The sequence below is a fragment of the Acinonyx jubatus genome, chromosome B1 (assembly GCF_027475565.1).
Source record: "Acinonyx jubatus isolate Ajub_Pintada_27869175 chromosome B1, VMU_Ajub_asm_v1.0, whole genome shotgun sequence".
NCBI lineage: Eukaryota > Metazoa > Chordata > Mammalia > Carnivora > Felidae > Acinonyx > Acinonyx jubatus.
Window position 1 is genome coordinate 81,226,096 of NC_069382.1, and position 15,997 is coordinate 81,242,092.

General features: G+C 36.8%; 1 protein-coding gene across 8 annotated transcripts in view; it reads right to left on the bottom strand.

The window, feature by feature from the left end:
• Positions 1-5,916: 5,916 nt before the first annotated feature.
• Positions 5,917-15,997, bottom strand: part of GAB1 (GRB2 associated binding protein 1) — a 122,641-nt gene continuing 112,560 nt past the window's right edge. For all 8 annotated transcript variants that reach the window (XM_027066739.2, XM_027066724.2, XM_027066730.2 and 5 more), the window contains 2 exons: positions 13,074-13,196; positions 5,917-10,205 (listed from right to left, as the gene is read on the bottom strand). In XM_027066739.2, the coding sequence (XP_026922540.1) occupies positions 10,047-10,205; positions 13,074-13,196 (282 nt within the window). In that variant the 3' untranslated portion in view covers positions 5,917-10,046. The remainder of the gene's footprint in view (positions 10,206-13,073; positions 13,197-15,997) is intronic.

Genomic DNA, 15,997 nt, shown 5'->3' on the forward strand with positions numbered 1-15,997 from the left:
GCCCGACGCGGGGCTCGAACTCACGGATCGTGAGATCGTGACTTGAGCCGAAGTCGGACATTTAACCGACTGAGCCACCCAGGCGCCCCTTTTGCACTTCTATAAATATTGAAGAAATCAATTTCTCAGGTTCATTAAAAAACAAATAAAAATACTCCTGGGATTTTGAATGAGATTGCACTGAATTTAAGGGTTAAATTTGGGGGAAGACTGACATCCTTACAGTACTGACTACCCAATTTCCCAATCCATGCATGTTGCATACTCCTTCATTCTGGTTTTATATATTCTTAACAGTGTTTTACACTAGAGATTTTTAACATCCTATTTTAAGTGTATTCCTAAGTATTTGATTTTTTATGCTATCATAATCTCCAACTTTTACAAAAGTTTCATATTTGCATTTTTTGTTGTAGGTACATAAAAAAATTAATTTTTACATATAGACCTTGTGTGCAGCAATCTTTAATCTGTAAATTTCTTTTGGATTTTCTACATGCACAATCATATCATCTGTGAACAAGGGCAGTTTTATTTATTATGTCCAAATATTATACTTTTCACTGGCTGGGTCCCTCAGTACAATAATGAACACAGAAATGGTAACAGTGAATATACTAGTCTTGTTTAGGTCTCAAAGGGAAAGTTGTAAATATTTCACCAGTTAAGTGTGAGGTTTGCTGATGGATTTTTAAAAATAGATACTATTTTCTTTGATGTTTATTTTATTTTTGAGAGAGAGAGACAGAATGTAAGAAGGGAAGGGGCAGAGACAGATGGAGACACAGGATTTGAAGTAGGCTCTAGGCACTGAACTGTCAGCACAGAGCCTGAGGTGGGGCTTGAACTCACAAACTGCAAGATCATGACTTGAGCCGATGTCCTTAACCGACTGAGCCACCACAATTTATTTATTTGTAATAAATTTCCCTTTTACTTCATGTTGCTAAGAATTTTGTTTTTAAAATTGTGCATAGATGTTCAAATTTATCACCATCTTTCTGCATCGATTGAGATGATTGTATAATTTTTCCCTTTTATTTTATTGATTTGGTATCTTACCTTTCATTCTTGAACTTGCATAAAATTGGCATTATTTATTTCTTAACTGTTTGGTAAAATCCATTTATCTGAGCCCAGAGTCCCCCCCACCGTTTTAATGTTTTATTTATTTTTGAGAGAGAGAGAGAGACAGAGAGAGAATAAGCATGGGTGGGGCAGAGAGAGAGGGGAAAGAGGATCCAAAGCAGGCTCTGTGTTGACAGCAGCAAGCCCAGTGTGAATTGAGAGATCATGACCTGAGCAGAAGTCCAACGCTCAACCGACTCAGCCACCCAGGTGTCCCTGTAAAAGTGTTTAATAACAAATTCATTTGAGTTGATACAGAACTATTCAAATTTTCTTTTCTTTCTTTTTTTTTTTCAGTTTTGGCAGCTTGTTTTTTTTTCTAGCAATCTGTTGATTTTATATAATTTCTAAAATATTGGCCTAAGGTCGTCCATCTTTTTTTACCTTTTAAATGTCTGTGATATCTGTGGTGATATCCTGTCGTTACAGGTAAACATAGGATTTACTATATTTAGTTACATAGCCTTAAGTTTTACACAGCAGTGTATCTTGAAAAACCATTAATGACATCAAATATTGTTTCATTGCACCACCTTGAACTTTTTCATGCCGTGGAACCTATTTTTCCAATAAAGTATTATTATCTTTCAATGTAGAAACAGAAAAAGTGGAGGTAGCCTGATTAAAGCAAAGTGAAGGGGTGTTTGGATCTCTCAAATACTTGGGCTCCCTTTTGTTGGAGGTCTCTCCTGTTGGAAGAACACGCTGAGAATTATATTCTATATTATACATATGCATATACATATGTATGTATGTGCAATTTAACCAACCTTCCATTGTTGGATGCTTCTAACTCCTTAAACTTTTGCGCACACTTTTTGTTTTGTTTTTTAAGTAGCGCCACCACCTTCCCAGGCAGGAGGCTCATGGCTCCATGTCTATCCCTGGCAGGCGGGGCTCTCGGGTCACAAGAGCGTGACAGCCTCACTGCAGCAGCCAGTCTCCCCAGTGGTGGTGGAGAGAGAGTGGGAGGTGGGGGGAGGCCCCAGCCCTGGGGACTGCAGGCAACTGGAGAGCCTGCGGGGAGCGACCACACTGTCCCCTGCCAGTGTGCTCCCCACATGCCCTGTGCACCTCTTAAATTAATGCTTTAGAGTTAATTCCTGGAAACGCAATTGCTGGGTAAAAGGTTATGTACAGTTTTAAGACTTTAAGATCGTATTGATAAAGTGCTGGTTTAAAAAGTTGTACCAATTTATGATCCCAGTGTACCCTCCACACCTGAATCACCATTGGATATTATCATTGAGTATTTGAAAATACTGGAAGGAGTATTATTCAGTCTTTAAAGATGACGATTCAGATCCTTCACACCTGAGGGAATATTTGACAGCAGTCAATGCAAAGAAACCCAGAATCCAACTGCACTTTCAGGAAAAGATAGTGAAGTAACATAGTTTGTGAGGAATTTTCCTGTTTCTCCCCCCAAATTTTCTTTCATCACAGTTTTACAATATGCGGGTAAGAAAAAAAAATCCAGAATGCAAAAAGGTTGGCCCCTGCATCACTTTCACCAGACTTAAGTCACTCCAATTAATTTTAAACAAAAGGGAATTTAAGCTAGAGAATTAAGAGTTTACAATCGCTGACAGGTGTGAAGGGTCTTTAGGGATGACTCTCAGAACAATGCCATAGAACCACCAGACATGGGAACAATCGGGAGTCTGGGTTTAGGAAACCACTGTACCAATGGTTGAATCCAGGATCACGTGCCCATGGCGTCATGAAGGTGAATACCTTACCTTAGCTATGAACCAAGTATCAGGAACTCATTGCTTCATTTACTAAATGCAAACTGCTAGATTTAACAAGATGGATGCCCCTACAAAGTTCTGCCTCCCTCTTCACTGACTCGATTTCTGAGTTTGAGTGAATGCAACTAGCCTAGAGGTCAAATATAGGCAAAAGTCAAGCTGCAAGGAAGTCTGGGAAATGTAGTTTTTATACTTACAGCTCCTGTAGTACAGGATGGCACTCCAAAAAGAGCTTGGATCAACTGTTTAGCAATCCAATCTTTCACAGGCCCTTTATTTCCTTGATGGTTTGACATGATAATTATAAATATTGTTAAAGATTTTCTCTGTTTGACCCACCTGATCTGATGATGCCCTCTACCTTTCTCTGCCTTGACATGTGCCATGGGAGGCTGGCCCCTATATTTCATTTCCTGGGTTATTTCTGGCTGCTAGCCAATTTTAGCCAATGGCAAATCATGGAAGATGTAATCGGACTTCCTCCCTTCTGGTCTGACTTTGGTAGTGGCTGTGTCCTTCTATCTAAGAGTAAGGCACCTGCTGGTGGATAGGTCTTGCTATCTTGCTAACTGGAGATCAGTTACAGTACCCTCCACTTGCCTTCTTACTTCTAGAAATATTAATGCCTTCTGACTGCTGCTAAGTGGTTTTTAACCACTCCTTGTTTGTTCCCTTAACCGGATCCAGATATGCAGTAATTCCTTCATTTGACTCTCTTCAATTACTTCTTCGAGTGTTCCATCTTTTTCTGCCAGGAATGTCACTGAAATAACGATGGATAAGACATAATTTTTATTCCAAGGTGCATTCGGTCAGGTAGATGAGAATATTATAGCCATCTATTATGGAACGAATTCTGTCCACACCTCTCCCCCTCCCATAAACTAATGTTGAAATCCTAATCCCAAGTACCTCCGAGAGTAACTGCTTTTAGAGATAGGGTCTTTAAAGAGGTAATTAAGGTTGAATAAAGTCATAAGGGATCCTATGCTCTAATAAGCATAAGTGCTAATCTAATGCTGCTAGTGTCCTTATAAGAAAGACACCAGGATGTGCATGAAGAGATGAATGGTCATAGAGAGAAGACAGAAGAAACCAAACCTGTCAACACCTTGATAACTGGACTTCCAGCCTCCAGACCTGTGAGAAATTAAGTTTCTGTTTTTAACCCACCCGGTTGATGATACTTTGTCATGGCAGCCCTAGCAAACTAATACACCATCATAAAAACCAAGTAAGAAAAATAGGTGGGGTTACCAATTTTGTTACTCTAAGAGGAAGGAGCCAAGAGAATCAATCAACTGATCTATCCATCCATCCATCGGAGAGATTTATTTTAAGGAATTGGTTCACACAACTGTGTGCCAGCAAGTGTGAGATTTGTAGGGCAGGCTGACAGGGTGGAAATCCAGGCAGGATTTCTACGCTACAGTCTTGAGGCAGAAATCCTTCTTCTGTGGGAAACCTCAGTTTTTGCTCTTAAAACCTCCAACTGATTGGATGACGCCTATCCACATTATGGATGGTGATCTGCTTTAACCACATCTACAAAATACCTTCACAGCAACATCTAGACTAGTGTTTGAACAAACACATGGGCACCACAGCCTAGCCACGATGACACAACCATCACAATACTGGTACTTGAGAAAGTGGGCTTTTGGGGGCATTTTTTTTTTCTTTTCTGTACACTCTACATCCCTCACACTGCGTGTTATAAATGTTCTGGGCATTACACAGAACACAAAATCAGAGCTACATTATGCTAAGAGTTAATCACCAAGATAACCACGGCAATAGTAATAAAATTCTGTCTAATGAAGTATAGAAACACATCTTAGAAACTTAGTTTTCTATGTATGTTCAACTTATTTTATTACAAAAACACTTTTTGTAATAAAACAGGGAACTGAAGGGAGGAATGTTACCCATCACGACAGTTAATAAAATGCCTCCTATCATTGACTCAGTTTTTAAATATGCAAGAACACACATTCACAGAATTGCCAAGTTATTCTCCATAAAACTCTCCTAATAAAACTGTAACTCAGAAAGTGTTTATCAGACAAAGCAGCTTTTTTTCCCAAAGAAATAATATGCAAATAGTCAGAAATTTCATCATTTACAAGGTGATAGAAACACAGATGAGGAGAGAATGATCTCAGAGAAGATAACCTCACCCTCCCAGAACTTCCCAAATACGATTTAATGAGTCAAAGTTGCAAAATGCTGGAATGAGTGGCCAAAGGACTCACATGGTCCTTCTTGGGGTTTTATGAAGTAGTAGAGGTGTTTGGAAACTCTCATAGAAATGAAAAAGCCCAGCCAGTTATCATTTCCCAAGTCATGTTTTATACATAAAAAGTATTTTCTGATGGAGAAGGTTGCATGCAGACCCTTACTTATCGGCCTTCTCTTCAACAAAAGGCTGGTTGTACTGGTTAGATGAGGGAATAACAAGAGCATATGCATGTGGCAACCGTCTCAGAAGCTTTTCCTATTTAGGGTGTGTTTATTGTACTTTAGCATGATCTAGTGCAATCTTTGTTGCAGAAAATGAGTGACCCCTATAGACGTAAGGCTGGGAAGTGCAGCTGACCCTTGAACAAGACTCAGGGGCACGGACCCCTTGCACAATCAAAAATATGCATATAACTTTTGATTCCCCTAAAACTTAACTACTAATAACCTACCGTTGACCTAATGTCTTACTGATAATATAAACAATTAACTCCTATTTTGTGTTACATGTACTAGATACTGTATTCTTACAATAAATAAGCTAGAAAAATGCTATTAGGAAAATCATAAGGAAATTACATTTAGAATACTGCTCTGAATTTGCTGAAAAAAATCTGTGAATAAGTGGACTCACACAGTTCAAACCCATGTTGTTCAAGGGACAACATATAGTTAATGGCAGAGTTGGGTTTTTGATTTAGATAAAGACTCTGAGGAAGGGTTAGAAATATAAATTTATATGTCTTTGGTTTACAATCTCAGTATCCAAACTGACTAAAGTCTTGAAACCAAATTGTTTGAAAAGTTTTATTTGGTAGCAGAAAATATCTACAATTGGATCTTTACAAAAGAAGTTGTGCAAGAGGGAAAAATAAACTTATACATAAGATTTTGCTGTTGAAATTTGGGATGATTATCAACAATTGATTCAGATTACAACAACTCACACAAGTCCATGTCTTTCTATGTTAAGAAAGTAGAAGCTACGTTAATCCGTTGACTAAACAGTTTGTTGAGACTCATAACAGACATTATAATGAACCAAAAGAAAGTTACGTCTATGGAAGAGAAGACAAACTAAATTAATTTCAAGTTGTAGTAATAAACATATTTAGTCAGAGTAAAAACCAATTATCTCCACAACCCAACAATCAACTTTTCATCTTATCAAGTCCATAATGTCTACATTATTTATATACACCATGGCTTTTCATCTAAGAGCTGTATTTTAAATTACATACAGATTTACATATAACATATCAGATGTTACTGACAAGAAGTCTTACCCTAGGATAGAAGTCTCTCTCCCTGTAATCACTTGATTTGGTCATATGTACAATCCCTGCTATGGAGCTGATTGCTTATCTGACAATAAAGGACAAGACCTACGGGAATGACCCAGGACAGGATTAGGAGGGACAGGCTCACCTCGTTGTCTCTATAACTTTACTGGCTTTGTATTCATTCAAAATACTACTAACCAGTACTTTCAATGGGCCAAAGAAAGAGGCACTAAGAGTGTTTGAAAGCATCCAAGAATTATGATCAGTGTCTATAGTACAGGCATAAAGTAGCTAACATTTTAAAAAACATCAAAAATACCGTTTTCACTAAAGGGGGTAAGCAGACAACTTCCTACTAGTAGAAAAAGAAAGACAAACACTGGTGTTCAATTTCCAGTTTAAATGCATTTATGAATACGAAGATTGTGACCCCCATTAATTAAATACAAAGAGTCCAGAAGAAATTGATGCATGACCTTAAGATGCAAGTATAGCAGTATTTTCTGTATCAAATTTAGTCTAGGATTAAATACAATGCTACACACACACACACACACACACACACACACACATTCATAGTACCTTTATGGAATTCTCTAAAATGCTCACAGTAGCTTACAAGGTATTGATGAAAATAAAGATGAAACTGTATAAACTAGAGTGTAGATAAAAATCATCTTTTATAGCTTACTAAGTGATACCTTTTGTGGCTTAAGTAGCTTAAATTATTCAAGTTTAAATTTCAATTCTTGAAAGCAGAACTGTGCTTTGGTATTCAAACCTTCATAAGATTTTACAGTTTTTCAAAATAAGGAATAGAAAGTAAGAACATCAAACGTGGGAGAAAAAGACTTCTGACTTTTGTCACATGATTAACCAGTGGCTTTCAACTCTCACTGGGCCAAAACTCAGCTTCTTGGAGGTGATTAGGGTTTTCAAAAGGTTTGAATCAAATTAAGTTTTGAAAACTTAATAAAAATGCACATTCTAATGTGTTAAATATCCCCCCCCCTTTTTTTTAAACCATACTGGAGAATGCTTATGTATTAACTTCTACTACCAGAATAATTTATTTTTTTTAAACCTTGGAATATAACTTCAGCTATCTCTAATTAAAGAACCTCCTGAGATGTGTGTTTAAAACCTGCTATTATTTACACTTACTTATGTTTGTGTGAACCCAAATTTTCTTGATAGTATGCAAATAAAATAAGATATAAAAATAAATGGGCTGCTGAGGTTTTCCACCAACTCTATAATGCCAATTACACATTGTGTTATTCACAAATTCTATTCCTAGTAATGGACTAAAATAAACTTAAATGTGAACCCAAAATATTTATACTGACAAAACGAACTTTTCAGGCTTTATGTGTTGGGGTTACACAAAATTTTATTCAACAAATGTTTGGAAAATAATGCTCTGTAAGAAACTATCTTTTAATCTGTTAATACGATGTATAATGTGATTTCATTTGCTAAAACTGTCTAACACATTTCAGTTATTAGATTACTCTGCACAATGGGAAAAACTTCGACCAATTAGAATGCTGCAGGTCTTCAAAAAGGTAACTTGTAAAAAATTGAAAAACTGCACTAAAAGTCTATTTGCCTTAGAACTCTTCTGATAAGATTCCATTTTTGAATTAATAATATACTTATTGTGTTATAATTCTGAAAATACATTCATCTTCCACATAACACAATTTAGCATCTTCACACATCAACTGTGTTGTGTAAATGGTTTAGGCACACTTCAGTAACTTTGGATTTTATTTTGTGGTTTCACTACAAAACAGCTTGTGCACACCAAATTCAAACAATCTTTTTTATTTAAAAATCCATCTGAAAATTCACTTCTGAGTTTTAGTTTTTGTTTAAAAAGAAGAAAACATTTAAAAGCATCAAATGTTACTAGTCTACAATTCATCTTGTTATGAACAATTTTAGTTCGTGGATTGGGGAAATAAACCCATTACATTGATTAGGCACAGTACTATGGCCAAAAGACCAGAAATCAGGGCACATCTGTGTGTTCAGGCAACAGTTAGAGGTCTGAATGGAGGGAGTCATGCCTCAGCTGTGGGTACTCTTATCTCTGCCTCCTCCAAAAACTGTTAGTAAGTCCCAAATCAATACATAAGAGATTGTTTGTAACTTAGTTAAAAAAACAAGCAAACAAATTATACCTGCTTTCTAAATTACACTGCAAAGCCAAAACAGATAAATACAACTGTAGTCTCACTATATATAATTTGTGGTTTTGATATCCGTATCACAGGACCGTATTACAGGTGAGACAGAATTATATAATTCCTCTGGTGATTTCAGACTTCTGGTTGGAAGAGGTTCATGACTCTAAGATTTCACATTATAACAATACTCCAAAATTTCTCAAATTAGGGCAGTGAATATAAATCACAGTACAAAATCCTTAATTCTTTTACTGGAAAAGCAACTGGTGCTACATACAAGAATCACTTATAGAACATCTATTTTTTTAAAAAAATGTAGATATAAAATATTAATTGCATAGGGATTTAAATATAAGGCCAAGAAGAATATTAAGTAAAGTTAAAAAAATCATAGAAAGGGCACTATGGTGTCAAAAGATAGAATTTCATTCTTAGAGTAATAAATCTGAATTACTGTCTAATTAAAAAAAAATCACAGTATGTTGCTATAACTAACAGTGAATGTTTCCTTAAGTCCAAATTGGAAACCAATATTAGGACTAACAAGAACACAACTAAAGCTCATTGTCTAAACCTGATCAGTGTATTAGCACATCAGTGCCTGGTACGTACCTGGTTATATAATCTATCTTTGCAAATAATGTAAAGTTTAATACATGTTAACAAGTGTGAGAGCACATCATCACTGCATGCCGGTAAGTGATCTGTAGGCTTACTTGATAGTGTAATTATTCAGTCTTCCCAAGGTGCAAGATCCCACCTGGCAGAATCTTCACTCAATGAACCAAAAACACTGTAATTAACAAAATATAATAAAGTTCCACCATTGAAAACTAAATGTACATGAACCAGAGAATTAGTTCCTGACACCAGTACATATATTATCCTCAGCACTTTGGAACGCAGTGAATGACGAGCCCGTCTATACTGTGTAGTTTAGGCTAATGGCTATCACCTGATGTTTCAGGTAGACAGGTAAATTGTAAATCTACTTCTCATTTTAATGTTGTTAGAGTGCAGTTTAAAGAGCAATTTCCAAATCTAAAAGTAGCTTAGTTAACTTAGTATTGTTATATAGAGTAGTGTGAGGAAAAACAAGAACTCCCAAAGGAATTATGTTAAGGAACATTTGGGAATACCCAAACCAACGTTTTAAATGAAAAAGTGCATAAATACAGTAATACTACAAGTGTGTTAACTATGGAACAAATGTTTCTCTGGGAGCTAAACAATAGTATTTTCCCACATTATTTACATGTTATGGATTGTTGAGATACCACAAAGCACCATTTACAGTCTAAATTGCTTGATTATGTGTGAAAAGTCCTCTGACTTCAATTGTACTCAGTTGAGGATCTACCTAGAATAGAAATGTCAGGTCATCTCAAACAGGATTTATGTTTACAATTCAGTTCTCGTTATTCAGAAACAGCGAAGCAATATTTTCATTTCACATTCTTGGCTGGTGTTTCAGATTCTGTGGACTGTCTCCCATCTGTCCAGGCTTCCCGAGTGCTCTTTAGAGCCAGAGTCTTCTGTTGGTCAACCACAACATAATCTACTCTCTCATCAGCTACACTGCTGCCTGAGCCACTGCTCTTTTGCTAAAAAGCAAAGAAAGAAAACCATAAAACCCCACGTATAAGAGAGTTCTTCTTGGTGAAATTTAGCCTTAAAACATAGACACTCATGCCCTGTAAATAACTCTTGAAGTTCTACTGGGTCACATACATACAAAAATAACATTACTTCAATTTAACAATGTTGTTTTTCTCCTCACTGTACACTGTTTTCCCCTTAAATTTAAAATCACTGTATGTAAGAATTTAGATGAATGCTCCCAACACAGATGAAATTCTTATAAAATAAGGATCACAGACACTTGGTTCATCTTAAGATACACAGCTTGCTTCTCCCTTTAGCTTAACCTTGACCATTTCAAATCCTCAGAACATGTACCAGTGTTGACTTGCAGAGCTGAGAAATGTTTTTTGAAAAACAGTATTTCAAGAATGGCAAACTACATAGGATGACACGACCTCTTATTCTAAAATACAAGTAGATACTAACTAACTTAAAACAAATATAATTATTGGGGCACCTGGTTGGCTCAGTTGCTTAAAGCACCAGACTTCAGCTCAGGTCATGATCTCACGGTTTGTGGGTTCGAGTCCCATGTCGGGCTCTGTGCTGACAGCTCAGAGTCTGGAGCCTACTTCGGATTTTGTGTCTCCCTCTCTCTCTGCTCCTCCCCTGCTTGTGCTCTTATCTCTCTCTCTCTCTCTCTCTCTCTCAAAAAATAAACAAACATTAAAAAAAATTTTTTTTGAACATTTATTTATTTTTGAGAGACAGAGCGTGAGCGGGGGAGGGGCAGAGAGACAGAGACACAGAATCTGAAGCAGGCTCCAGGCTCTGAGCTGTCAGCACAGATCCCGACGTGGGGTTCGAACCCACAGACGGTGAGATCTTGCCCAGAGCCAAAGTCAGACGCTTAACTGATTGAGCCACCCAGGCGTCCCCAAACAGAATTATTAATGTGTTGCTGGGCTCTCTAGAAAGTAAGAGAAATACCCAATGTGTGAGGGAAACAGGGCATGAAGAGCTGTTCAATGTAAACTTTACAGGAACTGTTGTCTTCAGATGAATGTCAATCTCAGCAATGCAATCAGGAGGCCTGCAGTGGGAGGGTGTGTCGAATCTGAGGCTATCCTGTTAAGCTAGGGACCAATGAAACAAACTGAGGTGGTCCTATAGTTGTAGCACATTGCTTCCCAGCAGAAGAAAATGTAAATCTATTCTGAAGGAAACTGAAGTCTGCAGGATTCTCAGATAGACTCAGCAAAATGAATTTGCAAAAAAATGTATAAAACATGGAAGGAAACAAGCCATCAAGAGTGTGAGCAGAAACAATAAACAGATTCAGACCTCCAAGGACTTCAGATATTGAAATGATTGCATAAACAGAATAAATTATGTGTGTATAAAATCTTCAAAGGAATTAAAAAATAAAACTAAATAAAAGGAATAAAATACCATGAAAGAAATAAGCTATTCAAAACAGCTATGCATATTGGAAACAAAAGAGCAAAATTCCATGTTAGAACTAAAAATAATTGAAATTAAAAATTAAACAATGGGTTAAACAGAATAATTGAGAATTAGTGTACCTGGTGATAGAACTAAAGAAATAATCCAAGTAAGAACAAAGAGATGAATAAAGACAAAATATGAAAAAGTGAAAAGAGGCACAGAAAATAGAATATGTTCTGACTAATCTTTAATAAGAAACCTCAAATGAGAGGATAAAAGGAAGAGTGGAAAAGCTATATATTTAAAGAGATGATTGGGACTTTGCCAGAACTGATAAAAAATACAAATCCAGAAATAAGAACAGCACAACTTCCATCAAGCATGATAGATAAAAAGAAATCTACGTCTAGATGTCTAGACACACTGTAGTAAACCTGCAGAATACCAAAGATACAGAAAAGATGTTAACATCAGCCAGACAGAAAAGACAAATTATCTATAGAGTAACTGTAACTAGATTGACAACATACTTTTCAGTAGGAACAATGGAAGCCAGATGATAGTGAATAGTATCTTCCATGTGTTGAAAGAAGTATATTGCCAATCAAGAACTGTGAACGCAAAAAAACTCTTTTTCAAAAATGAGGGCACAATAGACATTTCCCTCAAGCAAAAAATGCAAGAATTTACTACTAACAGACCTCCACAAGAGGAACTTCTAAAGAATGTATTTCAGGAGGAAGAAAAAATTATTATGACAGGAAAGACTGAGGAACAAGATGGAATGATAAGAAAGGGAAAGTGGTAAATATGTAGGACAATGTTAAGTAAGCACTACCTATATAATAAGAATACTACTGGGGCGCCCGGGTGGCTCAGTTGGTTAAGCGTCCTGTGACTCAGGTCATGATCTCGCGGTCAGTGAGTTTGAACCTCGTGTCGCACTCTGCTGACAGCTCGGAGCCTGGAGCCTACTTCAGATTCTGTGTTCTCCCTCCCTCTCTGCCCTTCCCTGCTCACACTCTGTCTCTCTCTGTCTCAAAAATAAATAAACATTAAAAAAAAAAACAACCCAGAATACTACTAATGTGTAATTTGTGGTTTAACAAAAGTAAAAAACCAAAACTTTGGACAAAAATAGCATGTAAATCAAAAGGGGAATAATGTGAGCTAACACTGGAAAGAGAATGAAGACAAGATTTTGTTAAGTAGGCATTTCAACAGTAACCACTAAAAGAGGAGAACGTGTATAATTTCTATTATATACCGTTAGGGATTACTCTCCATGACTTTGTTAATTGTGACTTATGAAACAATATTAAGTAATAGACTTTACTAAATTTAAATTAAACATACTAATAAAATTTCCCCAAAGGAAACATGATTCTTTGCCTTTAAAAGGTGAGCTGATTTTGTCTATAGAATGAGATTTCACTTACCTTACGTGGTGGTGTGGATTTCCCAGAATCTAAATCCAGATCTAGGTATTCTACTTGTTTGTCTCCTTTGGGCTTGACCATAGGACTGCTTCTCCCATCAAGGCTGTTACTGCCAAAAAGATTCTGAAAATGGTGATACAATGAAATCTACTATTGAACATCCACGAGACCTGTTGCTTATTTTGTCTGCCATCTACCAAAGCCAAAATATTTATTTTAAGAGGCTATGGTTTAATAAAAAAAAAAATGTCTTCTGAGAAAATTAAATCTGCTTTTAGGATTGGAGGAACATATGTGATATAACAGAACTGATTACAACTAGGCTTTAGAGTAAGCTAAACATGGTTTCAAGAGTCAAACTGGGTTCAAACTAAGACCAAAACATCAAGCTAGAGTTGGCTGCAATAGCTCCAACTGAACATTATTTAAATGATATCTTTACTCGATTATATTTTTAAACTACTGGATCCTTTCATTCCTTGCTTTCTAATTAAAATTTTTAAAAAGTTCCGTATTTTAAGACTTTCACGCTAAAATTTAGCTTAGAATATGTATGTTAACTAAAGCCTACAAACAATTACTGCACTGGCAAAGTCCGCTTTGTTTCAACCTGGAATTTTTAGCTCTTAATTTCTTCTGTCTTCTCTTTAGCCTTATCCCTTCTGTCCTACTAGGAATTGTACAATACAAGGGTTACTCTCCATAAACAGATAAAGGACAGATAGAGGACAGCAATACATGACAAAAACAAAAAAGCTTAAGGCAGAAAAATGCAAAATCAACAGGATGTTAGGAACTTCAAGATCAATGCTCATAAGAAGGAAAGCATGACACGAACTGACGCCCCTACATATGACCTCTATGTGAATTACGACAGTCCTTCCCAAGGTGTGCCAACAAATGCCTTGTTTCTCTGCCTTGCTGCTTTGAACCTCACCCAGAAATGTTCTGGACTTCTCATAGGCGAGACTATATATTTACTAGCAGCTAGCATTCTTTTGTCTTCTATCACAGAGATAGGAATACTCACATACTTTTGAAGAAAACCTTAACAATGTGATATACTTAAAATTATACTTGTTATGATGAACAAAACAATTTGGAAACTGCATAAACCTGGATCTGCTAATCCTTTTATATATCACTACTCCTTTTGTCTTTGCTCAAGTCACACAGAGTAAGCTGTGATTTAGGAAAAAGATAATTGCTAGAATTTTCAATATTGACTCTATTCCCTCATTTGAAGCAGGGCTGCTGACAGCCTGCGTGAAACATTTTTGTGAATTAGAAAATGGTGCTCCTTCCTGTGGGGCTACCCAGCTCTGTGCCAGGGCCCACAGCTTAGTGAGCAGGACATGGTCTGAACTGCATGTACTCATGAATGCAGTACTATGCAGTCTACTCGACACATTACATACTGTGTGTAATGTGAGCAAGCAACCTGCATGCTGGAATGTGAGGGCTCTATTTGTGGGAACGCTGTTTTATTTTTGAGAGACAGAGAGAGACAGAGCGTGAGCAGGGGAGGGGCAGAGAGAGAGGGAGATACAGAATCTGAAGCAGGCTCCAGGCTCCGAGCTCTAAGCTGTCAGCACAGAGTCCCACATGGGGTTCGAACCCACGAACCATGAGATCATGACCTGAGCTGAAGTCAGACGCTTAACTGACTGAGCCACCCAGGCACCCCTGTGGGAACAGAGTTTTAAACTGAATTTACCAACTACTGGTGATAAAACACTAAAAAAAATTTCAACAATAACATGTAAGGCACAAAAAAGGTGATGTACAAATAGCCATTCCCCTCTCCCCCCCTTTTTTTTTAATTTATAAAGAAACCAGTTTTTTGGGTTTTTTTCTGAATGACTCTACATTTCATTCTCATATAAAAATATCAAGCAGGGGAGTGGTGTGTGTGTACAATTTTGTATTCAAATGTGACTTGTGAAAGAACCCCCACCTGGAATACCCCTAATTGGAAATGCCTACGGTTGTTCATACTATTGCAAGGCTCGTGAAAGGAACACACGAGCTCATATGATGTACACATTTACTTTCAGTAAGTTGTTCCTACAGAGAAATGTCTCAGAATTGCTGGTTAAACTGTTTTCTGTCTAGTTATTATTAGAATTGGAAATTTTTCATCTTTAAATATTGTTAAAATTTGTGTCCCTGCAAGGCAGTCCATTTGCTTTAGATCTAATTTCAACAACGAACAGCCTGTCTCTGCGTTCTAGCCTTTAACCCAGTATTTTCCCCAAAACAGTTTAGAAAAACCCTAAGATTCTAGGAGTTATCACAAATGTTCTGTGAATTAAGAAAAAAGATAACAGTTGTGCTTTGTTTTTCTAAAATTCTTTTTAAAATGTGAAAAGTTATTGAAGGTATTTTTGTTGTTACTGTTGTATAACAATATTCATGTCTTTAATAGTGACGTGTGGTACCTCACATTTTAGGTGTCACATTAAGGGTTCACCTCACGAATGCCTGACTTTGGATCTTTTTATAAATTAACAGGCAGCACCACCAATTCACTGTTTCATTAAACACCGCCTGCTCCATGATCACTAGTATGAGAAATAAGTCATGCTTCAAAACGTCAATGTATAGAATTTAATCTTCATTGTAGGTATAAGCCAGGTTTGATCTGATCCTGTCTCAACTTCTCCAAGACAAATTTTTTTTACTGATCAATCCAGGCACAATGACATCTTGTGAATTTCTATGGTATACCTTTAATGCACTAACTGCAAAGAGGTGTGGAAAATAATCCTGTAACTATCACATTCTTTTCTAAGGAAGAATTGTCCGGATTATGATCAACCCTTGCAGCTGGCAGTGTGAAGAGATGGAAATGGTGGCTGGTTTTTCTATTGTGAATGGTGGGCAGATATTTTCACCCAGAACATTTTTGCTTTTTCTAACAC